The sequence below is a fragment of the Daucus carota genome, chromosome 9, assembly GCF_001625215.2.
Source record: "Daucus carota subsp. sativus chromosome 9, DH1 v3.0, whole genome shotgun sequence".
Lineage (NCBI taxonomy): Eukaryota > Viridiplantae > Streptophyta > Magnoliopsida > Apiales > Apiaceae > Daucus > Daucus carota.
This window is the reverse complement of record NC_030389.2, coordinates 18695575-18722479: the sequence shown is the minus strand read 5'-3', so window position 1 is coordinate 18722479 and position 26905 is coordinate 18695575. Positions and strand designations below refer to the sequence as shown.

At 35.9% G+C, this 26905-nt stretch overlaps 1 protein-coding gene across 1 annotated transcript; it reads left to right on the top strand.

Moving 5' to 3' along the window:
• Nucleotides 1-376: 376 nt before the first annotated feature.
• On the top strand, nt 377-2651 carry LOC135149454 (chromatin-remodeling ATPase INO80-like). Its single transcript, XM_064085183.1, has 5 exons — nt 377-1269; nt 1513-1630; nt 1697-1975; nt 2045-2404; nt 2598-2651. The coding sequence occupies exons 1-5, from the start codon at nt 377-379 to the stop codon at nt 2649-2651; spliced, it is 1704 nt and encodes a 567-aa protein (XP_063941253.1).
• Nucleotides 2652-26905: the final 24254 nt, after the last annotated feature.

The following is a 26905-nucleotide window of genomic DNA, read 5'->3' as shown; positions in this document are numbered from 1 at the left end:
TGGTTGTCCATCTCTGACCTGCAATTATGAAGGTCAAGAATATGCTATCTCACCTGCAACTATCAGGAAGGCTCTTCATCTTCCTGAAGAGAAAAAGTTTGATTCATCAGTCCCTACTCAAACTCTGAGGGACATGATGATCTTTCTTGGGTACACAGCAAGCACAGACAAAATGGGGGAACTTAAGCGTCCACATCTTTGCAAGGAGTGGAGCTTCTTTTATGATTGCATCACCAGGGCTTTCGGCAACAAATGTAGCAACTTTGATGCCATTCCCATCTTCAGCCAGCAGATTGGGTATTTTCTAATCCACAATCTCAAATTTGATATTGCCACTTCTATTTTGAGATTCATTGGTGATAGGAGAAAAGAAAATATGAATATTGTCTACTACTCAAGATTTTGTCAGCTTATATTTTCTTACTGCTTCCCTGATGTGCCCCTTCCTGAAGATGGAAATGAACTCCCATTTAAAATTACCAAAAGAGCTTTTACTGATCTGATTAAGAAAGATAGTAAAAAGAATGTTGTGCCTGTATTTGCTATTCCTGTGACTGTACAGGATAAACTAAAGATAGCCTTACCAGACAAGTATGAAGCCTTATTCTCTGATGAGAATATCCCACAGCCTCCATCTCCAGATCGTAACCCAATAGTAACTGCAGATCCCAAACCAACCTCTGGTTCTTCTCAACAAGGACCAGTTGTAATATCTTCACCAAAAAGAGTACTGAGGTCTTCTAGATCCCCATCCAAACAGCCATCTCCTCCTCCCAGGAAAAGAAGATTCCTTCAGAAGATTTCAGATTCTGAATCAGAAGAAGATATTCCTCCTCCTCCACCAGCAAAGAAACTGAGAAAGAAAATAAAGGCAACCTCTGTTACTGATCTGACTGTGGAACCACCACAATCAGACGATCCTAAACAACCTTTGATTCCATTCTCTGATCAATCTGCAGAACCATTGTTGATAGAACCTATCTCTGCAGTGCCACTTGATATTGCTGCAGCTAACCAACAAATGTCAGAGTCAACCCCTGATCACAATGATCAATCTGAAGGGGCAAAATCTGTTGAAGAGAAATTAGCAGCTGATATTCTTGTGTCAGAAACAGTTCCTGCTGTCCCCAATCAATCAGAAGATGCACAGATAGAGTTGGTTTTGCAAATGATTCAGGATTCTCTGCTTCAACCTGAAGTTCTTGTTGCAGCTCCTGCTCAGGAGATTACTGAAGCTGCAAACTCTGATGCAGCTACTGAAGCTCTAGAGTCACATACTCTGAGTATTTGTCTTGCAGACATTGATGATGATGAAGGAACAGAAGTCACATCAACTCCTATAATCTCTGAGCCAGTCAGAGAAAATTCACCAGAAAGGGTTGATTCCCCAGTTAAGATACTGTCACCAATTAGGGAATCCACTCCATTTACAGCACCTGCAGTTCCAAGCTCTCCAATTCCATTTTCTGAGCCTGCTAGAAGGAAAATTTGTCACTTGTCATATAATCACAGGATGTGCAGAACCACATCACCTTCTGTGGAAGATAGGCTTACCTCTATTGAAGCCACTCAGGCTTCAATGAATTATACTCTGGCAGATTTGAGTGCTTCTGTGGCACAGCTGGTACAGGTTCTCACCTCTGCTGATGTCAAAAAGGGGGAGAAAACATCCAAAGACAAATGCAAACCTGATCAGCAATTAAAAAGGAAAAAGCCAGATGATGATGAGGCAGAAAAAGGGGAAATAAACAAACAGCAGAAGCTGAAGCTGCTGCAAAGTAAAGAAACAAAGAAGAACAGTAGAGAAGCAGCAAGCTCTGAGAGACCACCCAGAGAATCTCAAAAACACAGATCAATGGAACTGACTGTTGTAACTCAAGCTCAGAACATAACCAAAGCAGTCAGAGATTCAGATGCATTATCCAAAGAAATTGATCTTGTGAACTCTGAAGTGGAAAAGAAGAAAGAAAACTTGGTTGCTGAAGCTGAAAAGCTGATTGAAGCTGGAGACCCTGAGTCTCAGAGATTTTGTCAAACTCTGAAGTTCAGAGGCAAAGAAACTACTCTCTTTTATAAATCTCCTTCCTTGCAAGCAATTGATGAAGCTATGGCAAGAAAAATCTTTGAAAAAGAAAATCCAGGAGTGGATATTGAGGCCATCAGACTGGAAGAAGAAAGATTGGCTGCTGAGAAGAAGAAGATCAGCAAGACAAAATCTGATGAGCAAAGACAGATTACTGATTCCTCTCAAAAGCAGGAAATTCCAAAGAAAAAGGGAATAGTAATCAGTGAAGTAAACTACACTGATATCAACAGACCAAGAACTAGATCTCAGACTCAATCTGAATCTGATATAGCAGACAAAGGAAAGAAACCTGTTGATGGAGTTCCTTCAGCTACTCCTGTAATAAAGAAGTCAATGATCAAGATAGCATCAGAGATTCCTTCTAAGAGGATGTTAGAGCTGAGCAGAAATGCAAATATAATTACTGATGTATCTGATCAAGTTATAGAAAGAGAAGCTGGATTAATGAGAAGAAGAAGAGGTGAAAGCAAGCCAATATCTGATATAGCTTTAACCTCTAACAATGCTCAAGTTAAAGTTCCAGTTGAAGAAGAGAAAGTCAAAGAAACTAAAGCTTCTTGGTTAAAGTTAAATTCTGAAAAGACTCAAGATCAGAAGAAGAAAAAGAGTTTATATGGGAGTCTTGGTACAAATTTATACAAGGAAAGCTCAATGCTTACCAGAGTAAGAACACATGGTACCAGAGGGAAAGAAGCTTATGACACAACTGGCCTTGGTCATAGAAAAGAAAAGATTCAAACAGGCTCAGCAACTACTTTCAGAGATCCTTATCCTCTGACTGAAAAAGTAGGAGAAGCTGTTACACAGAAGGATCTTGACAAAGTTGAGTCAGTACAGATTCTGATGGACACTCATGATGGGCCAGAAGATAAAGAAAAGATTGCTATATTTCTAGAATCTGGCAGAGTGTATAGAATATCAGAAGCTGATTTATTGCTGAAATCTCTGAGAGAGCTGGAACATTTTCACTATATGTTAGAGATCAAGAATGAAGCAACTCAGAGATGGTCAGATCTGATGAAGAAAACAATTAGTGAAAAGAGAAGATTCTATGGAATAAAGTCTGATGAAGAATACATTCCACAAATAGCTCAAGATGATGGTTCTGAGATCAGCATGGAGAAGAATAGCTCTGTGATGGAGACTATTGCAAACACCAGAATCTTGGGTTATAATAATGAAGCAGACAGGCCTAGAGTCATTCAGCTTGGAGAAGCAATGAAGAGAAGCAAAGCTAATGCTTTGAGATCAGCCATATACCAGACAGGAGATGAAGATGAAGAATTGAAGACTGTCAAAGCTCAAATGATACAAACTCTGAAACAAATTGAAGAAGATCTGATTACCAAGTTTGTTAAGGAGAGCTATGGGTATAGACTGATTGGCTGACTAAGTTCTGATATGTACTGTAAGTTGTAATTAGTTCTGCTCAATCTGTAAGTTATGATTCATTTATGCAGATTAATTATTTCTTGCATTTGTCCTTGATTGTTTTTGACATCATCAGTAAATATATAGAACTTGTTCATTATGTCTAATGTACAAGTTGGGGGAGATTGTTACATATTTGATGATGTCACAGGTATCTAACTTGTTTAGTGTGCAGAAGCAAATATCAGAGTTTAGCTGGATCAGAGTTTAAGCGATGATCAGAGTTTGCAGGCGGCTGATTTTCAGGAGCATATCTGACTAAGTAAGGAAGATAAAGATCAAGAGAGATTGTGCAGATCAGGACAACAGAAGGATAGCTACTGATTAGATTATTTTAGGAAGAAGATATTTATAAATCAATCAGTAGATATCATGTAACTGTGTATATAAACACAGCTTAGGGTTTACTCTAGATGAGTTATCAATTGAGTATCATTCGTGTAACCTAGCAGCTCTTAGTGATAAATTATAAATCACTAAGAGATTATTTGTAAGCTACTGTGAATTGTGAATAAGAGTTTAGTTGAATTATTCTCTTATACTGGTGTTTTATTCTTGATTGTGTTCACTATATTATCTTATATAGTGAGTTTATTCGGCCTAACAAATCTAGTCAACAATGAATCTACAAGTTGTTTCCGGGCTCAAACGAGTCAAGATTGAAACTACAAGTTGATTCTAATTTCAAACAACCGAAAATGAAGCTACAAGTTGGTGTCAACTTGAAACAAGTCCGGAATGAAGTTACAAGTTGTTTCCAACTCATTTAGCAAAAAAAAAGTTGTTTCCAACTTCCATCTAGTCAATAATGAAGCTACAAGTTGTTTCCGGGCTCAAACGAGCCAAGAATGAAACTACAAGTTGATTCCAATTTCAAACAACCGAAAATGAAGCTACAAGTTGTTCTCAACTTCAAACGAGTATGGAATGAAGCTACAAGTTGTTTCCAACTTCAATCTAGTCAATAATGAAGCTACAAGTTGTGTCCGGGCTCAAACGAGTCAAGAATGAAAGTTGATTCCAATTTCAAACAACCGAATATGAACCTACAGGTTTTCAACTTCAAACGAGTCCGGAAAGAAGCTAAAAATTGTTTCCAACTTCAATCTAGTCAATAATGAAGCTACAAGTTGTTTCCAGGCTCAAACGAGTCAAGAATGAAACTACAAGTTGATTCCAATTTCAGACAACCGAAAATGAAGCTACAAGTTGGTTTTAACTTCAAACGAGTCCAGAATGAAGCTACAAGTTGTTTCCAACTCATTTAGCAAAAAAAAAAAGTTGTTTCCAACTTCAATCTAGTCAATAATGAAGCTACAAGTTGTTTCCGGGCTCAAACGAGTCAAGAATGAAACTACAAGTTGATTCCAATTTCAAACAACCGAAAATGAAGCTACGAGTTGTTTCCAACTTCAATATAGTGAACAATGAATCTACAAGTTGTTTCCGGACTCAAACGAGTCAAGATTGAAACAACAAGTTGATTCTAATTTCAAACAACCGAAAATGAAGCTACAAGTTGGTGTCAACTTCAAACAAGTCCGGAATGAAGTTACAAGTTGTTTCCAACTCATTTAGCAAAAAAAAAAGTTGTTTCCAACTTCCATCTAGTCAATAATGAAGCTACAAGTTGTTTCCGGGCTCCAACGAGCCAAGAATGAAACTACAAGTTGATTCCAATTTCAAACAACCGAATATGAACCTACAGGTTTTCAACTTCAAACGAGTCCGGAAAGAAGCTAAAAATTGTTTCCAACTTCAATCTAGTCAATAATGAAGCTACAAGTTGTTTCCAGGCTCAAACGAGTCAAGAATGAAACTACAAGTTGATTCCAATTTCAAACAACCGAAAATGAAGCTACAAGTTGGTTTTAACTTCAAACGAGTCCAGAATGAAGCTACAAGTTGTTTCCAACTCATTTAGCAAAAAAAAAGTTGTTTCCAACTTCAATCTAGTCAATAATGAAGCTACAAGTTGTTTCCGGGCTCAAACGAGTCAAGAATGAAACTACAAGTTGATTCCAATTTCAAACAACCGAAAATGAAGGTACGAGTTGTTTCCAACTTCAATCTAGTCAACAATGAATCTACAAGTTGTTTCCGGGCTCAAACGAGTCAAGATTGAAACTACAAGTTGATTCTAATTTCAAACAATCGAAAATGAAGCTACAAGTTGGTGTCAACTTCAAACAAGTCCGGAATGGAGTTACAAGTTGTTTCCAACTCATTTAGCAAAAAAAAAAGTTGTTTCCAACTTCCATCTAGTCAATAATGAAGCTACAAGTTGTTTCCGGGCTCAAACGAGCCAAGAATGAAACTACAAGTTGATTCCAATTTCAAACAACCGAAAATGAAGCTACAAGTTGTTTTCAACTTCAAACGAGTATGGAATGAAGCTACAAGTTGTTTCCAACTTCAATCTAGTCAATAATGAAGCTACAAGTTGTTTCCGGGCTCAAACGAGTCAAGAATGAAACTACAAGTTGATTCCAATTTCAAACAACCGAATATGAACCGACAAGTTGTTTTCAACTTCAAACGAGTCCGGAATGAAGCTAAAAATTGTTTCCAACTTCAATCTAGTCAATAATGAAGCTACAAGTTGTTTCAAGGCTCAAACGAGTCAAGAATGAAACTACAAGTTGATTCCAATTTCAGACAATCGAAAATGAAGCTACAAGTTTGTTTTAACTTCAAACGAGTCCAGAATGAAGCTACAAGTTGTTTCCAACTCATTTAGCAAAAAAAAAAAGTTGTTTCCAACTTCAATCTAGTCAATAATGAAGCTACAAGTTGTTTCCGGGCTCAAACGAGTCAAGAATGAAACTACAAGTTGATTCCAATTTCAAACAACCGAAAATGAAGGTACGAGTTGTTTCCAACTTCAATCTAGTCAACAATGAATCTACAAGTTGTTTCCGGGCTCAAACGAGTCAAGATTGAAACTACAAGTTGATTCTAATTTCAAACAATCGAAAATGAAGCTACAAGTTGGTGTCAACTTCAAACAAGTCCGGAATGGAGTTACAGGTTGTTTCCAACTCATTTAGCAAAAAAAAAAAGTTGTTTCCAACTTCCATCTAGTCAATAATGAAGCTACAAGTTGTTTCCGGGCTCAAACGAGTCAAGAATAAAACTACAAGTTGATTCCAATATCAAACAACCGAAAATGAATCTACAAATTGTTTTCAACTTCAAACGACTCCGGAATGAAGCTAAAAATTATTTCCAACTTCAATCTAGTCAATAATGAAGCTACAAGTTGTTTCCAGGCTCAAACGAGTCAAGAATGAAACTACAAGTTGATTCCAATTTCAAACAACCGAAAATGAAGCTACAAATTGTTTTCAATTTCAAACGAGTCCGGAATGAAGCTAAAAATTATTTCCAACTTCAATCTAGTCAATAATGAAGCTACAAGTTGTTTCGGGCTCAAACGAGCAAAGAATGAAACTACAAGTTGATTCCAATTTCAAACAACTGAAAATGAACCTACAAGTTGTTTTCAACTTCAAACAAGTCCGGAATGAAGCTAAAAATTGTTTCCAACTTCAATCTAGTCAATAGTGAAGCTACAAGTTGTTTCCAGGCTCAAACGAGTCAAGAATGAAACTACAAGTTGATTCCAATTTCAAACAACCGAAAATGAAGCTACAAGTTGTTTTCAACTTCATCTGAGTCCATAATAAAGCTACAAGTTGTTTTCAACTTCAAACGATTCCGGAATGAAGCTAAAAATTATTTCCAACTTCAATCTAGTCAATAATGAAGCTACAAGTTGTTTCCGGGCTCAAACGAGCCAAGAATGAAACTACAAGTTGATTCCAATTTCAAACAACCGAAAATCAAGCTACAAGTTGTTTTCAACTTCAAACGAGTATGGAATAAAGCTACAAGTTGTTTCCAACTTCAATCTAGTCAATAATGAAGCTACAAGTTGTTTCGGGCTCAAACGAGCAAAGAATGAAACTACAAGTTGATTCCAATTTCAAACAACTGAATATGAACCTACAAGTTGTTTTCAACTTCAAACGAGTCCGGAATGAAGCTAAAAATTGTTTCCAACTTCAATCTAGTCAATAATGAAGCTACAAGTTGTTTCCAGGCTCAAACGAGTGAAGAATGAAACTACAAGTTGATTCCAATTTCAGACAACCGAAAATGAAGCTACAAGTTGGTTCAACTTCAAACGAGTCCAGAATGAAGCTACAAGTTGTTTCCAACTCATTTAGCAAAAAAAAAAGTTGTTTCTAACTTCAATCTAGTCAATAATGAAGCTACAAGTTGTTTCCGGGCTCAAACGAGTCAAGAATGAAACTACAAGTTGATTCCAATTTCAAACAACCGAAAATTAAGCTACGAGTTGTTTCCAACTTCAATCTAGTCAACAATGAATCTACAAGTTGTTTCCGGGCTCAAACGAGTCAAGATTGAAACTACAAGTTGATTCTAATTTCAAACAACTGAAAATGAAGCTACAAGTTGGTGTCAACTTGAAACAAGTCCGGAATGAAGTTACAAGTTGTTTCCAACTCATTTAGCAAAAAAAAAGTTGTTTCCAACTTCCATCTAGTCAATAATGAAGCTACAAGTTGTTTCCGGGCTCAAACGAACCAAGAATGAAACTACAAGTTGATTCCAATTTCAAACAACCGAAAATGAAGCTACAAGTTGTTCTCAACTTCAAACGAGTATGGAATGAAGCTACAAGTTGTTTCCAACTTCAATCTAGTCAATAATGAAGCTACAAGTTGTGTCCGGGCTCAAACGAGTCAAGAATGAAACTACAAGTTGATTCCAATTTCAAACAACCGAATATGAACCTACAGGTTTTCAACTTCAAACGAGTCCGGAAAGAAGCTAAAAATTGTTTCCAACTTCAATCTAGTCAATAATGAAGCTACAAGTTGTTTCCAGGCTCAAACGAGTCAAGAATGAAACTACAAGTTGATTCCAATCTCAGACAACCGAAAATGAAGCTACAAGTTGGTTTTAACTTCAAACGAGTCCAGAATGAAGCTACAAGTTGTTTCCAACTCATTTAGCAAAAAAAAAAGTTGTTTCCAACTTCAATCTAGTCAATAATGAAGCTACAAGTTGTTTCCGGGCTCAAACGAGTCAAGAATGAAACTACAAGTTGATTCCAATTTCAAACAACCGAAAATGAAGCTACGAGTTGTTTCCAACTTCAATATAGTGAACAATGAATCTACAAGTTGTTTCCGGACTCAAACGAGTCAAGATTGAAACTACAAGTTGATTCTAATTTCAAACAACCGAAAATGAAGCTACAAGTTGGTGTCAACTTCAAACAAGTCCGGAATGAAGTTACAAGTTGTTTCCAACTCATTTAGCAAAAAAAAAAGTTGTTTCCAACTTCCATCTAGTCAATAATGAAGCTACAAGTTGTTTCCGGGCTCCAACGAGCCAAGAATGAAACTACAAGTTGATTCCAATTTCAAACAACCGAATATGAACCTACAGGTTTTCAACTTCAAACGAGTCCGGAAAGAAGCTAAAAATTGTTTCCAACTTCAATCTAGTCAATAATGAAGCTACAAGTTGTTTCCAGGCTCAAACGAGTCAAGAATGAAACTACAAGTTGATTCCAATTTCAAACAACCGAAAATGAAGCTACAAGTTGGTTTTAACTTCAAACGAGTCCAGAATGAAGCTACAAGTTGTTTCCAACTCATTTAGCAAAAAAAAAGTTGTTTCCAACTTCAATCTAGTCAATAATGAAGCTACAAGTTGTTTCCGGGCTCAAACGAGTCAAGAATGAAACTACAAGCTGATTCCAATTTCAAACAACCGAAAATGAAGCTACGAGTTGTTTCCAACTTCAATATAGTCAACAAAAAATCTACAAGTTGTTTCCGGACTCAAACGAGTCAAGATTGAAACTACAAGTTGATTCTAATTTCAAACAACCGAAAATTAAGCTACAAGTTGGTGTCAACTTCAAACAAGTCCGGAATGAAGTTACAAGTTGTTTCCGACTCATTTAGCAAAAAAAAAAGTTGTTTCCAACTTCCATCTAGTCAATAATGAAGCTACAAGTTGTTTCCGGGCTCAAACGAGCCAAGAATGAAACTACAAGTTGATTCCAATTTCAAACAACCGAAAATGAAGCTACAAGTTGTTTTCAACTTCAAACGGTATGGAATGAAGCTACAAGTTGTTTCCAACTTCAATCTAGTCAATAATGAAGCTACAAGTTGTTTCCGGGCTCAAACGAGTCAAGAATGAAACTACAAGTTGATTCCAATTTCAAACAACCGAATATGAACCTACAAGTTGTTTTCAACTTCAAACGAGGCCGGAATGAAGCTAAAAATTGTTTCCAACTTCAATCTAGTCAATAATGAAGCTACAAGTTGTTTCCAGGCTCAAACGAGTCAAGAATGAAACTACAAGTTGATTCCAATTTCAGAGAATCGAAAATGAAGCTACAAGTTGGTTTTAACTTCAAACGAGTCCAGAATGAAGCTACAAGTTGTTTCCAACTCATTTAGCAAAAAAAAAAGTTGTTTCCAACTTCAATCTAGTCAATAATGAAGCTACAAGTTGTTTCCGGGCTCAAACGAGTCAAGAATGAAACTACAAGCTGATTCCAATTTCAAACAACCGAAAATGAAGCTACGAGTTGTTTCCAACTTCAATATAGTCAACAATGAATCTACAAGTTGTTTCCGGACTCAAACGAGTCAAGATTGAAACTACAAGTTGATTCTAATTTCAAACAACCGAAAATGAAGCTACAAGTTGGTGTCAACTTCAAACAAGTCCGGAATGAAGTTACAAGTTGTTTCCGACTCATTTAGCAAAAAAAAAGTTGTTTCCAACTTCCATCTAGTCAATAATGAAGCTACAAGTTGTTTCCGGGCTCAAACGAGCCAAGAATGAAACTACAAGTTGATTCCAATTTCAAACAACCGAAAATGAAGCTACAAGTTGTTTTCAACTTCAAACGGTATGGAATGAAGCTACAAGTTGTTTCCAACTTCAATCTAGTCAATAATGAAGCTACAAGTTGTTTCCGGGCTCAAACGAGTCAAGAATGAAACTACAAGTTGATTCCAATTTCAAACAACCGAATATGAACCTACAAGTTGTTTTCAACTTTAAACGAGGCCGGAATGAAGCTAAAAATTGTTTCCAACTTCAATCTAGTCAATAATGAAGCTACAAGTTGTTTCCAGGCTCAAACGAGTCAAGAATGAAACTACAAGTTGATTCCAATTTCAGACAACCGAAAATGAAGCTACAAGTTGGTTTTAACTTCAAACGAGTCCAGAATGAAGCTACAAGTTGTTTCCAACTCATTTAGCAAAAAAAAAAGTTGTTTCCAACTTCAATCTAGTCAATAATGAAGCTACAAGTTGTTTCCGGGCTTAAACGAGTCAAGAATGAAACTACAAGTTGATTCCAATTTCAAACAACCGAAAATGAAGCTACGAGTTGTTTCCAACTTCAATCTAGTCAACAATGAATCTACAAGTTGTTTCCGGGCTCAAACGAGTCAAGATTGAAACTACAAGTTGATTCTAATTTCAAACAACCGAAAATGAAGCTACAAGTTGGTGTCAACTTCGAACAAGTCCGGAATGAAGTTACAAGTTGTTTCCAACTCATTTAGCAAAAAAAAAAGTTGTTTCCAACTTCCATCTAGTCAATAATGAAGCTACAAGTTGTTTCCGGGCTCAAACGAGTCAAAAATGAAACTACAAGTTGATTCCAATTTCAAACAACCGAAAATGTTTTCAACTTTAAACGACTCCAGAATGAAGCTAAAAATTATTCCAACTTCAATCTAGTCAATAATGAAGCTACAAGTTGTTTCCGGGCTCAAACGAGCCAAGAATGAAACTACAAGTTGATTCCAATTTCAAACAACCGAAAATCAAGCTACAAGTTGTTTTCAACTTCAAACGAGTATGGAATGAAGTTACAAGTTGTTTCCAACTTCAATCTAGTCAATAATGAATCTACAAGTTGTTTCCGGGCTCAAACGAGTCAAGAATGAAACGACAAGTCGATTCCAATTTCAAACAACCGAATATGAACCTACAAGTTGTTTTCAACTTCAAACGAGTCCGGAATGAAGCTAAAAATTGTTTCCAACTTCAATCTAGTCAATAATGAAGCTACAAGTTGTTTCCAGGCTCAAACGAGTCAAGAATGAAACTACAAGTTGATTCCAATTTCAGACAATCGAAAATGAAGCTACAAGTTGGTTTTAACTTCAAACGAGTCCAGAATGAAGCTACAAGTTGTTTCCAACTCATTTAGCAAAAAAAAAGTTGTTTCCAACTTCAATCTAGTCAATAATGAAGCTACAAGTTGTTTCCGGGCTCAAACGAGTCAAGAATGAAACTACAAGCTGATTCCAATTTCAAACAACCGAAAATGAAGTTACGAGTTGTTTCCAACTTCAATATAGTCAACAATGAATCTACAAGTTGTTTCCGGACTCAAACGAGTCAAGATTGAAACTACAAGTTGATTCTAATTTCAAACAACCGAAAATGAAGCTACAAGTTGGTGTCAACTTCAAACAAGTCCGGAATGAAGTTACAAGTTGTTTCCAACTCATTTAGCAAAAAAAAAGTTGTTTCCAACTTCCATCTAGTCAATAATGAAGCTACAAGTTGTTTCCGGGCTCAAACGAGCCAAGAATGAAACTACAAGTTGATTCCAATTTCAAACAACCGAAAATGAAGCTACAAGTTGTTTTCAACTTCAAACGGTATGGAATGAAGCTACAAGTTGTTTCCAACTTCAATCTAGTCAATAATGAAGCTACAAGTTGTTTCCGGGCTCAAACGAGTCAAGAATGAAACTACAAGTTGATTCCAATTTCAAACAACCGAATATGAACCTACAAGTTGTTTTCAACTTTAAACGAGTCCGGAATGAAGCTAAAAATTGTTTCCAACTTCAATCTAGTCAATAATGAAGCTACAAGTTGTTTCCAGGCTCAAACGAGTCAAGAATGAAACTACAAGTTGATTCCAATTTCAGACAACCGAAAATGAAGCTACAAGTTGGTTTTAACTTCAAACGAGTCCAGAATGAAGCTACAAGTTGTTTCCAACTCATTTAGCAAAAAAAAAAGTTGTTTCCAACTTCAATCTAGTCAATAATGAAGCTACAAGTTGTTTCCGGGCTTAAACGAGTCAAGAATGAAACTACAAGTTGATTCCAATTTCAAACAACCGAAAATGAAGCTACGAGTTGTTTCCAACTTCAATCTAGTCAACAATGAATCTACAAGTTGTTTCCGGGCTCAAACGAGTCAAGATTGAAACTACAAGTTGATTCTAATTTCAAACAACCGAAAATGAAGCTACAAGTTGGTGTCAACTTCGAACAAGTCCGGAATGAAGTTACAAGTTGTTTCCAACTCATTTAGCAAAAAAAAAAGTTGTTTCCAACTTCCATCTAGTCAATAATGAAGCTACAAGTTGTTTCCGGGCTCAAACGAGTCAAAAATGAAACTACAAGTTGATTCCAATTTCAAACAACCGAAAATGTTTTCAACTTTAAACGACTCCAGAATGAAGCTAAAAATTATTCCAACTTCAATCTAGTCAATAATGAAGCTACAAGTTGTTTCCGGGCTCAAACGAGCCAAGAATGAAACTACAAGTTGATTCCAATTTCAAACAACCGAAAATCAAGCTACAAGTTGTTTTCAACTTCAAACGAGTATGGAATGAAGTTACAAGTTGTTTCCAACTTCAATCTAGTCAATAATGAATCTACAAGTTGTTTCCGGGCTCAAACGAGTCAAGAATGAAACGACAAGTTGATTCCAATTTCAAACAACCGAATATGAACCTACAAGTTGTTTTCAACTTCAAACGAGTCCGGAATGAAGCTAAAAATTGTTTCCAACTTCAATCTAGTCAATAATGAAGCTACAAGTTGTTTCCAGGCTCAAACTAGTCAAGAATGAAACTACAAGTTGATTCCAATTTCAGACAACCGAAAATGAAGCTACAAGTTGGTTTCAACTTCAAACGAGTCCAGAATGAAGCTACAAGTTGTTTCCAACTTCAATCTAGTCAACAATGAATCTGCAAGTTGTTTCCGAGCTCAAACGAGTCAAGATTGAAACTACAAGTTGATTCTAATTTCAAACAACCGAAAATGAAGCTACAAGTTGGTGTCACCTTCAAACGAGTCCAGAATGAAGCTACAAATTGTTTCCGACTCATTTAGCAAAAAAAAAAGTTGTTTCCAACTTCCATCTAGTCAATAATGAAGCTACAAGTTCTTTCCGGGCTCAAACGAGCCAAGAATGAAACTACAAGTTGATTCCAATTTCAAACAACCGAAAATGAAGCTACAAGTTGTTTTCAACTTCAAACGGTATGGAATGAAGCTACAAGTTGTTTCCAACTTCAATCTAGTCAATAATGAAGCTACAAGTTGTTTCCGGGCTCAAACGAGTCAAGAATGAAACTACAAGTTGATTCCAATTTCAAACAACCGAATATGAACCTACAAGTTGTTTTCAACTTCAAACGAGGCCGGAATGAAGCTAAAAATTGTTTCCAACTTCAATCTAGTCAATAATGAAGCTACAAGTTGTTTCCAGGCTCAAACGAGTCAAGAATGAAACTACAAGTTGATTCCAATTTCAGACAATCGAAAATGAAGCTACAAGTTGGTTTTAACTTCAAACGAGTCCAGAATGAAGCTACAAGTTGTTTCCAACTCATTTAGCAAAAAAAAAAGTTGTTTCCAACTTCAATCTAGTCAATAATGAAGCTACAAGTTGTTTCCGGGCTCAAACGAGTCAAGAATGAAACTACAAGCTGATTCCAATTTCAAACAACCGAAAATGAAGCTACGAGTTGTTTCCAACTTCAATATAGTCAACAATGAATCTACAAGTTGTTTCCGGTCTCAAACGAGTCAAGATTGAAACTACAAGTTGATTCTAATTTCAAACAACCGAAAATGAAGCTACAAGTTGGTGTCAACTTCAAACAAGTCCGGAATGAAGTTACAAGTTGTTTCCGACTCATTTAGCAAAAAAAAAAGTTGTTTCCAACTTCCATCTAGTCAATAATGAAGCTACAAGTTGTTTCCGGGCTCAAACGAGCCAAGAATGAAACTACAAGTTGATTCCAATTTCAAACAACCGAAAATGAAGCTACAAGTTGTTTTCAACTTCAAACGGTATGGAATGAAGCTACAAGTTGTTTCCAACTTCAATCTAGTCAATAATGAAGCTACAAGTTGTTTCCGGGCTCAAACGAGTCAAGAATGAAACTACAAGTTGATTCCAATTTCAAACAACCGAATATGAACCTACAAGTTGTTTTCAACTTCAAACGAGGCCGGAATGAAGCTAAAAATTGTTTCCAACTTCAATCTAGTCAATAATGAAGCTACAAGTTGTTTCCAGGCTCAAACGAGTCAAGAATGAAACTACAAGTTGATTCCAATTTCAGACAACCGAAAATGAAGCTACAAGTTGGTTTTAACTTCAAACGAGTCCAGAATGAAGCTACAAGTTGTTTCCAACTCATTTAGCAAAAAAAAAAGTTGTTTCCAACTTCAATCTAGTCAATAATGAAGCTACAAGTTGTTTCCGGGCTTAAACGAGTCAAGAATGAAACTACAAGTTGATTCCAATTTCAAACAACCGAAAATGAAGCTACGAGTTGTTTCCAACTTCAATCTAGTCAACAATGAATCTACAAGTTGTTTCCGGGCTCAAACGAGTCAAGATTGAAACTACAAGTTGATTCTAATTTCAAACAACCGAAAATGAAGCTACAAGTTGGTGTCAACTTCGAACAAGTCCGGAATGAAGTTACAAGTTGTTTCCAACTCATTTAGCAAAAAAAAAGTTGTTTCCAACTTCCATCTAGTCAATAATGAAGCTACAAGTTGTTTCCGGGCTCAAACGAGTCAAAAATGAAACTACAAGTTGATTCCAATTTCAAACAACCGAAAATGTTTTCAACTTTAAACGACTCCAGAATGAAGCTAAAAATTATTCCAACTTCAATCTAGTCAATAATGAAGCTACAAGTTGTTTCCGGGCTCAAACGAGCCAAGAATGAAACTACAAGTTGATTCCAATTTCAAACAACCGAAAATCAAGCTACAAGTTGTTTTCAACTTCAAACGAGTATGGAATGAAGTTACAAGTTGTTTCCAACTTCAATCTAGTCAATAATGAATCTACAAGTTGTTTCCGGGCTCAAACGAGTCAAGAATGAAACGACAAGTTGATTCCAATTTCAAACAACCGAATATGAACCTACAAGTTGTTTTCAACTTCAAACGAGTCCGGAATGAAGCTAAAAATTGTTTCCAACTTCAATCTAGTCAATAATGAAGCTACAAGTTGTTTCCAGGCTCAAACTAGTCAAGAATGAAACTACAAGTTGATTCCAATTTCAGACAACCGAAAATGAAGCTACAAGTTGGTTTCAACTTCAAACGAGTCCAGAATGAAGCTACAAGTTGTTTCCAACTTCAATCTAGTCAACAATGAATCTGCAAGTTGTTTCCGAGCTCAAACGAGTCAAGATTGAAACTACAAGTTGATTCTAATTTCAAACAACCGAAAATGAAGCTACAAGTTGGTGTCACCTTCAAACGAGTCCAGAATGAAGCTACAAATTGTTTCCAACTCATTTAGCAAAAAAAAAAGTTGTTTCCAACTTCCATCTAGTCAATAATGAAGCTACAAGTTGTTTCCGGGCTCAAACGAGTCAAGAATGAAACTACAAGTTGATTCCAATTTCAAACAAACGAATATGAAGCAACAACTTGTTTTCAACTTCAAACGACTCCGGAATGAAGCTAAAAATTGTTTCCAACTTCAATCTAGTCAATAGTGAAGCTACAAGTTTTTTCCAGGCTCAATCGAGTCAAGAATGAAACTACAAGTTGATTCCAATTTCAAACAACTGAAAGTGAACCTACAAGTTGTTTTCAACTTCAAACGAGTCCGGAATGAAGCTAAAAATTGTTTCCAACTTCAATCTAGTCAATAATGAAGCTACAAGTTGTTTCCGGGCTCAAACGAGTCAAGAATGAAACTAAAAGTTGAGTCTAATTTCAAACAACCGAAAATGAAGCTACGAGTTGTTTCCAACTTCAATCTAGTCAACAATGAATCTACAAGTTGTTTCCGGGCTCAAACGAGTCAAGATTGAAACTACAAGTTGATTCTAATTTCAAACAACCGAAAATGAAGCTACAGGTTGGTGTCAACTTCAAACAAGTCCGGAATGAAGTTACAAGTTGTTTCCAACTCATTTAGCAAAAAAAAAAAGTTGTTTCCAACTTCCATCTAGTCAATAATGAAGCCACAAGTTGTTTCCGGGCTCAAACGAGCCAAGAATGAAACTACAAGTTGATTCCAATTTCAAACAACCGAAAATGAAGCTACAAGTTGTTTTCAACTTCAAACGAGTATGGAATGAAGCTACAAGTTGTTTCCAACTTCAATCTAGTCAATAATGAAGCTACAAGTTGTTTCCGGGCTCAAACGAGTCAAGAATGAAACTACAAGTGGATTCCAATTTCAAACAACCGAATATGAACCTACAAGTTGTTTTCAACTTCAAACGAGTCTGGAATGAAGCTAAAAATTGTTTCCAACTTCAATCTAGTCAATAATGAAGCTACAAGTTGTTTCCAGGCTCAAACGAGTAAAGAATGAAACTACAAGTTGATTCCAATTTCAGACAACCGAAAATGAAGCTACAAGTTGGTTTTAACTTCAAACGAGTCCAGAATGAAGCTACAAGTTGTTTCCAACTCAGTTAGCAAACAAAAAAAGTTGTTTCCAACTTCAATCTAGTCAATAATGAAGCTACAAGTTGTTTCCGGGCTCAAATGAGTCAAGAATGAAACTACAAGTTGATTCCAATTTCAAACAACCGAAAATGAAGCTACGAGTTGTTTCCAACTTCAATCTAGTCAACAATGAATCTACAAGTTGTTTCCGGGCTCAAACGAGTCAAGATTGAAACTACAAGTTGATTCTAATTTCAAACAATCGAAAATGAAGCTACAAGTTGGTGTCAACTTCAAACAAGTCCGGAATGAAGTTACAAGTTGTTTCCAACTCATTTAGCAAAAAAAAAAGTTGTTTCCAACTTCCATCTAGTCAATAATGAAGCTACAAGTTGTTTCCGGGCTCAAACGAGTCAAGAATGAAACTACAAGTTGATTCCAATTTCAAACAACCGAAAATGAAGCTACAAATTGTTTTTAACTTCAAACGACTCCGGAATGAAGCTAAAAATTATTTCCAACTTCAATCTAGTCAATAATGAAGCTACAAGTTGTTTCCCGGCTCAAACGAGTCAAGAATGAAACTACAAGTTGATTCCAATTTCAAACAACCGAAAATCAAGCTACAAATTGTTTTCAATTTCAAACGAGTATGGAATGAAGCTAAAAATTATTTCCAACTTCAATCTAGTCAATAATGAAGCTACAAGTTGTTTCCGGGCTCAAACGAGCCAAGAATGAAACTACAAGTTGATTCCAATTTCAAACAACCGAAAATGAAGCTCCAAGTTGTTTTCAACTTCATCTGAGTCCAGAATGAAGCTACAAGTTGTTTTCAACTTCAATCTAGTCAACAATGAAGCTAAAAATTATTTCCAACTTCAATCTAGTCAATAATGAAGCTACAAGTTGTTTCCGGGCTCAAACGAGCCAAGAATGAAACTACAAGTTGATTCCAATTTCAAACAACCGAAAATCAAGCTACAAGTTGTTTTCAACTTCAAACGAGTATGGAATGAAGCTACAAGTTGTTTCCAACTTCAATCTAGTCAATAATGAAGCTACAAGTTGTTTCCCGGCTCAAACGAGTCAAGAATGAAACTACAAGTTGATTCCAATTTCAAACAACCGAAAATGAAGCTACGAGTTGTTTCCAACTTCAATCTAGTCAACAATGAATCTACAAGTTGTTTCCGGGCTCAAACGAGTCAAGATTGAAACGACAAGTTGATTCTAATTTGAAACAACCGAAAATGAAGCTACAAGTTGGTGTCAACTTCAAACAAGTCCGGAATGAAGTTACAAGTTGTTTCCAACTCATTTAGCAAAAAAAAAGTTGCTTCCAACTTCCATCTAGTCAATAATGAAGCTACAAGTTGTTTCCGGGCTCAAACGAGCCAAGAATGAAACTACAAGTTGATTCCAATTTCAAACAACCGAAAATCAAGCTACAAGTTGTTTTCAACTTCAAACGAGTATGGAATGAAGTTACAAGTTGTTTCCAACTTCAATCTAGTCAATAATGAATCTACAAGTTGTTTCCGGGCTCAAACGAGTCAAGAATGAAACGACAAGTTGATTCCAATTTCAAACAATCGAATATGAACCTACAAGTTGTTTTCAACTTCAAACGAGTCCGGAATGAAGCTAAAAATTGTTTCCAACTTCAATCTAGTCAATAATGAAGCTACAAGTTGTTTCCAGGCTCAAACTAGTCAAGAATGAAACTACAAGTTGATTCCAATTTCAGACAACCGAAAATGAAGCTACAAGTTGGTTTCAACTTCAAACGAGTCCAGAATGAAGCTACAAGTTGTTTCCAACTTCAATCTAGTCAACAATGAATCTGCAAGTTGTTTCCGAGCTCAAACGAGTCAAGATTGAAACTACAAGTTGATTCTAATTTCAAACAACCGAAAATGAAGCTACAAGTTGGTGTCACCTTCAAACGAGTCCAGAATGAAGCTACAAATTGTTTCCAACTCATTTAGCAAAAAAAAAAAGTTGTTTCCAACTTCCATCTAGTCAATAATGAAGCTACAAGTTGTTTCCGGGCTCAAACGAGTCAAGAATGAAACTACAAGTTGATTCCAATTTCAAACAAACGAATATGAAGCTACAACTTGTTTTCAACTTCAAACGACTCCGGAATGAAGCTAAAAATTGTTTCCAACTTCAATCTAGTCAATAGTGAAGCTACAAGTTTTTTCCAGGCTCAATCGAGTCAAGAATGAAACTACAAGTTGATTCCAATTTCAAACAACTGAAAGTGAACCTACAAGTTGTTTTCAACTTCAAACGAGTCCGGAATGAAGCTAAAAATTGTTTCCAACTTCAATCTAGTCAATAATGAAGCTACAAGTTGTTTCCGGGCTCAAACGAGTCAAGAATGAAACTAAAAGTTGATTCTAATTTCAAACAACCGAAAATGAAGCTACGAGTTGTTTCCAACTTCAATCTAGTCAACAATGAATCTACAAGTTGTTTCCGGGCTCAAACGAGTCAAGATTGAAACTACAAGTTGATTCTAATTTCAAACAACCGAAAATGAAGCTACAGGTTGGTGTCAACTTCAAACAAGTCCGGAATGAAGTTACAAGTTGTTTCCAACTCATTTAGCAAAAAAAAAAGTTGTTTCCAACTTCCATCTAGTCAATAATGAAGCCACAAGTTGTTTCCGGGCTCAAACGAGCCAAGAATGAAACTACAAGTTGATTCCAATTTCAAACAACCGAAAATGAAGCTACAAGTTGTTTTCAACTTCAAACGAGTATGGAATGAAGCTACAAGTTGTTTCCAACTTCAATCTAGTCAATAATGAAGCTACAAGTTGTTTCCGGGCTCAAACGAGTCAAGAATGAAACTACAAGTTGATTCCAATTTCAAACAACCGAATATGAACATTTCAACTTCAAACGAGTCTGGAATGAAGCTAAAAATTGTTTCCAACTTCAATCTAGTCAATAATGAAGCTACAAGTTGTTTCCAGACTCAAACGAGTAAAGAATGAAACTACAAGTTGATTCCAATTTCAGACAACCGAAAATGAAGCTACAAGTTGGTGTCAACTTCAAACGAGTCCAGAATGAAGCTACAAGTTGTTTCCAACTCAGTTAGCAAACAAAAAAAGTTGTTTCCAACTTCAATCTAGTCAATAATGAAGCTACAAGTTGTTTCCGGGCTCAAATGAGTCAAGAATGAAACTACAAGTTGATTCCAATTTCAAACAACCGAAAATGAAGCTACGAGTTGTTTCCAACTTCAATCTAGTCAACAATGAATCTACAAGTTGTTTCCAGGCTCAAACGAGTCAAGATTGAAACTACAAGTTGATTCTAATTTCAAACAATCGAAAATGAAGCTACAAGTTGGTGTCAACTTCAAACAAGTCTGGAATGAAGTTACAAGTTGTTTCCAACTCATTTAGCAAAAAAAAAAGTTGTTTCCAACTTCCATCTAGTCAATAATGAAGCTACAAGTTGTTTCCGGGCTCAAACGAGTCAAGAATGAAACTACAAGTTGATTCCAATTTCAAACAACCGAAAATGAAGCTACAAATTGTTTTTAACTTCAAACGACTCCGGAATGAAGCTAAAAATTATTTCCAACTTCAATCTAGTCAATAATGAAGCTACAAGTTGTTTCCCGACTCAAACGAGTCAAGAATGAAACTACAAGTTGATTCCAATTTCAAACAACCGTAAATCAAGCTACAAATTGTTTTCAATTTCAAACGAGTATGGAATGAAGCTAAAAATTATTTCCAACTTCAATCTAGTCAATAATGAAGCTACAAGTTGTTTCCGGGCTCAAACGAGCCAAGAATGAAACTACAAGTTGATTCCAATTTCAAACAACCGAAAATGAAGCTCCAAGTTGTTTTCAACTTCATCTGAGTCCAGAATGAAGCTACAAGTTGTTTTCAACTTCAATCTAGTCAACAATGAAGCTAAAAATTATTTCCAACTTCAATCTAGTCAATAATGAAGCTACAAGTTGTTTCCGGGCTCAAACGAGCCAAGAATGAAACTACAAGTTGATTCCAATTTCAAACAACCGAAAATCAAGCTACAAGTTGTTTTCAACTTCAAACGAGTATGGAATGAAGCTACAAGTTGTTTCCAACTTCAATCTAGTCAATAATGAAGCTACAAGTTGTTTCCCGGCTCAAACGAGTCAAGAATGAAACTACAAGTTGATTCCAATTTCAAACAACCGAAAATGAAGCTACGAGTTGTTTCCAACTTCAATCTAGTCAACAATGAATCTACAAGTTGTTTCCGGGCTCAAACGAGTCAAGATTGAAACGACAAGTTGATTCTAATTTGAAACAACCGAAAATGAAGCTACAAGTTGGTGTCAACTTCAAACAAGTCCGGAATGAAGTTACAAGTTGTTTCCAACTCATTTAGCAAAAAAAAAGTTGTTTCCAACTTCCATCTAGTCAATAATGAAGCTACAAGTTGTTTCCGGGCTCAAACGAGCCAAGAATGAAACTACAAGTTGATTCCAATTTCAAACAACCGAAAATGAAGCTACAAGTTGTTTTCAACTTCAAACGAGTATGGAATGAAGCTACAAGTTGTTTCCAACTGCAATCTAGTCGATAATGAAGCTACAAGTTGTTTCCTGGCTCAAACGGGTCAAGAATGAAACTACAAGTTGATTCCAATTTCAAACAACCGAATATGAACCTACAAGTTGTTTTCAACTTCAAATGAGTCCGGAATGAAGCTAAAAATTGTTTCCAACTTCAATCTAGTCAATAATGAAGCTACAAGTTGTTTCCAGGCTCAAACGAGTCAAGAATGAAACTACAAGTTGATTCTAATTTCAGACAACCGAAAATGAAGCTACAAGTTGGTTTTAACTTCAAACGAGTCCAGAATGAAGCTACAAGTTGTTTCCAACTCATTTAGCAAAAAAAAAAGTTGTTTCCAACTTCAATCTAGTCAATAATGAAGCTACAAGTTGTTTCCGGGCTCAAACGAGTCAAGAATGAAACTACAAGTTGATTCCAATTTCAAACAACCGAAAATGAAGCTACGAGTTGTTTCCAACTTCAATCTAGTCAACAATGAATCTACAAGTTGTTTCCGGGCTCAAACGAGTCAAGATTGAAACTACAAGTTGATTCTAATTTCAAACAACCGAAAATGAAGCTACAAGTTGGTGTCAACTTCAAACAAGTCCGGAATGAAGTTACAAGTTGTTTCCAACTCATTTAGCAAAAAAAAAAAAGTTGTTTCCAACTTCAATCTAGTCAATAATGAAGCTACAAGTTGTTTCCGGGCTCAAACGAGCCAAGAATGAAACTACAAGTTGATTCCAATTTCAAACAACCGAAAATCAAGCAACAAATTGTTTTCAATTTCAAACGAGTATGGAATGAAGCTAAAAATTATTTCCAACTTCAATCTAGTCAATAATGAAGCTACAAGTTGTTTCCGGGCTCAAACGAGCCAAGAATGAAACTACAAGTTGTTTCCAATTTCAAACAACCGAAAATGAAGCTACAAGTTGTTTTCAACTACATCTGAGTCCAGAATTAAGCTACAAGTTGTTTTCAACTTCAATCTAGTCAACAATGAAGCTAAAAATTATTTCCAACTTCAATCTAGTCAATAATGAAGCTACAAGTTGTTTCCGGGCTCAAACGAGCCAAGAATGAAACTACAAGTTGATTCCAATTTCAAACAACCGAAAATCAAGCTACAAGTTGTTTTCAACTTCAAACGAGTATGGAATGAAGCTACAAGTTGTTTCCAACTTCAATCTAGTCAATAATGAAGCTACAAGTTGTTTCCGGGCTCAAACGAGTCAAGAATGAAACTACAAGTTGATTCTAATTTCAAACAACCGAAAATGAAGCTACGAGTTGTTTCCAACTTCAATCTAGTCAATAATGAAGCTACAAGTTGTTTCCGGGCTCAAACGAGTCAAGAATGAAACTAAAAGTTGATTCTAATTTCAAACAACCGAAAATGAAGCTACGAGTTGTTTCCAACTTCAATCTAGTCAACAATGAATCTACAAGTTGTTTCCGGGCTCAAACGAGTCAAGATTGAAACTACAAGTTGATTCTAATTTCAAACAACCGAAAATGAAGCTACAGGTTGGTGTCAACTTCAAACAAGTCCGGAATGAAGTTACAAGTTGTTTCCAACTCATTTAGCAAAAAAAAAAGTTGTTTCCAACTTCCATCTAGTCAATAATGAAGCCACAAGTTGTTTCCGGGCTCAAACGAGCCAAGAATGAAACTACAAGTTGATTCCAATTTCAAACAACCGAAAATGAAGCTACAAGTTGTTTTCAACTTCAAACGAGTATGGAATGAAGCTACAAGTTGTTTCCAACTTCAATCTAGTCAATAATGAAGCTACAAGTTGTTTCCGGGCTCAAACGAGTCAAGAATGAAACTACAAGTTGATTCCAATTTCAAACAACCGAATATGAACATTTCAACTTCAAACGAGTCTGGAATGAAGCTAAAAATTGTTTCCAACTTCAATCTAGTCAATAATGAAGCTACAAGTTGTTTCCAGACTCAAACGAGTAAAGAATGAAACTACAAGTTGATTCCAATTTCAGACAACCGAAAATGAAGCTACAAGTTGGTGTCAACTTCAAACGAGTCCAGAATGAAGCTACAAGTTGTTTCCAACTCAGTTAGCAAACAAAAAAAGTTGTTTCCAACTTCAATCTAGTCAATAATGAAGCTACAAGTTGTTTCCGGGCTCAAATGAGTCAAGAATGAAACTACAAGTTGATTCCAATTTCAAACAACCGAAAATGAAGCTACGAGTTGTTTCCAACTTCAATCTAGTCAACAATGAATCTACAAGTTGTTTCCAGGCTCAAACGAGTCAAGATTGAAACTACAAGTTGATTCTAATTTCAAACAATCGAAAATGAAGCTACAAGTTGGTGTCAACTTCAAACAAGTCTGGAATGAAGTTACAAGTTGTTTCCAACTCATTTAGCAAAAAAAAAAAGTTGTTTCCAACTTCCATCTAGTCAATAATGAAGCTACAAGTTGTTTCCGGGCTCAAACGAGTCAAGAATGAAACTACAAGTTGATTCCAATTTCAAACAACCGAAAATGAAGCTACAAATTGTTTTTAACTTCAAACGACTCCGGAATGAAGCTAAAAATTATTTCCAACTTCAATCTAGTCAATAATGAAGCTACAAGTTGTTTCCCGACTCAAACGAGTCAAGAATGAAACTACAAGTTGATTCCAATTTCAAACAACCGTAAATCAAGCTACAAATTGTTTTCAATTTCAAACGAGTATGGAATGAAGCTAAAAATTATTTCCAACTTCAATCTAGTCAATAATGAAGCTACAAGTTGTTTCCGGGCTCAAACGAGCCAAGAATGAAACTACAAGTTGATTCCAATTTCAAACAACCGAAAATGAAGCTCCAAGTTGTTTTCAACTTCATCTGAGTCCAGAATGAAGCTACAAGTTGTTTTCAACTTCAATCTAGTCAACAATGAAGCTAAAAATTATTTCCAACTTCAATCTAGTCAATAATGAAGCTACAAGTTGTTTCCGGGCTCAAACGAGCCAAGAATGAAACTACAAGTTGATTCCAATTTCAAACAACCGAAAATCAAGCTACAAGTTGTTTTCAACTTCAAACGAGTATGGAATGAAGCTACAAGTTGTTTCCAACTTCAATCTAGTCAATAATGAAGCTACAAGTTGTTTCCCGGCTCAAACGAGTCAAGAATGAAACTACAAGTTGATTCCAATTTCAAACAACCGAAAATGAAGCTACGAGTTGTTTCCAACTTCAATCTAGTCAACAATGAATCTACAAGTTGTTTCCGGGCTCAAACGAGTCAAGATTGAAACGACAAGTTGATTCTAATTTGAAACAACCGAAAATGAAGCTACAAGTTGGTGTCAACTTCAAACAAGTCCGGAATGAAGTTACAAGTTGTTTCCAACTCATTTAGCAAAAAAAAAGTTGTTTCCAACTTCCATCTAGTCAATAATGAAGCTACAAGTTGTTTCCGGGCTCAAACGAGCCAAGAATGAAACTACAAGTTGATTCCAATTTCAAACAACCGAAAATGAAGCTACAAGTTGTTTTCAACTTCAAACGAGTATGGAATGAAGCTACAAGTTGTTTCCAACTGCAATCTAGTCGATAATGAAGCTACAAGTTGTTTCCTGGCTCAAACGGGTCAAGAATGAAACTACAAGTTGATTCCAATTTCAAACAACCGAATATGAACCTACAAGTTGTTTTCAACTTCAAATGAGTCCGGAATGAAGCTAAAAATTGTTTCCAACTTCAATCTAGTCAATAATGAAGCTACAAGTTGTTTCCAGGCTCAAACGAGTCAAGAATGAAACTACAAGTTGATTCTAATTTCAGACAACCGAAAATGAAGCTACAAGTTGGTTTTAACTTCAAACGAGTCCAGAATGAAGCTACAAGTTGTTTCCAACTCATTTAGCAAAAAAAAAAAGTTGTTTCCAACTTCAATCTAGTCAATAATGAAGCTACAAGTTGTTTCCGGGCTCAAACGAGTCAAGAATGAAACTACAAGTTGATTCCAATTTCAAACAACCGAAAATGAAGCTACGAGTTGTTTCCAACTTCAATCTAGTCAACAATGAATCTACAAGTTGTTTCCGGGCTCAAACGAGTCAAGATTGAAACTACAAGTTGATTCTAATTTCAAACAACCGAAAATGAAGCTACAAGTTGGTGTCAACTTCAAACAAGTCCGGAATGAAGTTACAAGTTGTTTCCAACTCATTTAGCAAAAAAAAAAAAGTTGTTTCCAACTTCAATCTAGTCAATAATGAAGCTACAAGTTGTTTCCGGGCTCAAACGAGCCAAGAATGAAACTACAAGTTGATTCCAATTTCAAACAACCGAAAATCAAGCAACAAATTGTTTTCAATTTCAAACGAGTATGGAATGAAGCTAAAAATTATTTCCAACTTCAATCTAGTCAATAATGAAGCTACAAGTTGTTTCCGGGCTCAAACGAGCCAAGAATGAAACTACAAGTTGTTTCCAATTTCAAACAACCGAAAATGAAGCTACAAGTTGTTTTCAACTACATCTGAGTCCAGAATTAAGCTACAAGTTGTTTTCAACTTCAATCTAGTCAACAATGAAGCTAAAAATTATTTCCAACTTCAATCTAGTCAATAATGAAGCTACAAGTTGTTTCCGGGCTCAAACGAGCCAAGAATGAAACTACAAGTTGATTCCAATTTCAAACAACCGAAAATCAAGCTACAAGTTGTTTTCAACTTCAAACGAGTATGGAATGAAGCTACAAGTTGTTTCCAACTTCAATCTAGTCAATAATGAAGCTACAAGTTGTTTCCGGGCTCAAACGAGTCAAGAATGAAACTAAAAGTTGATTCCAATTTCAAACAACCGAAAATGAAGCTACGAGTTGTTTCCAACTTCAATCTAGTCAACAATGAATCTACAAGTTGTTTCCGGGCTCAAACGAGTCAAGATTGAAACTACAAGTTGATTCTAATTTCAAACAACCGAAAATGAAGCTACAGGTTGGTGTCAACTTCAAACAAGTCCGGAATGAAGTTACAAGTTGTTTCCAACTCATTT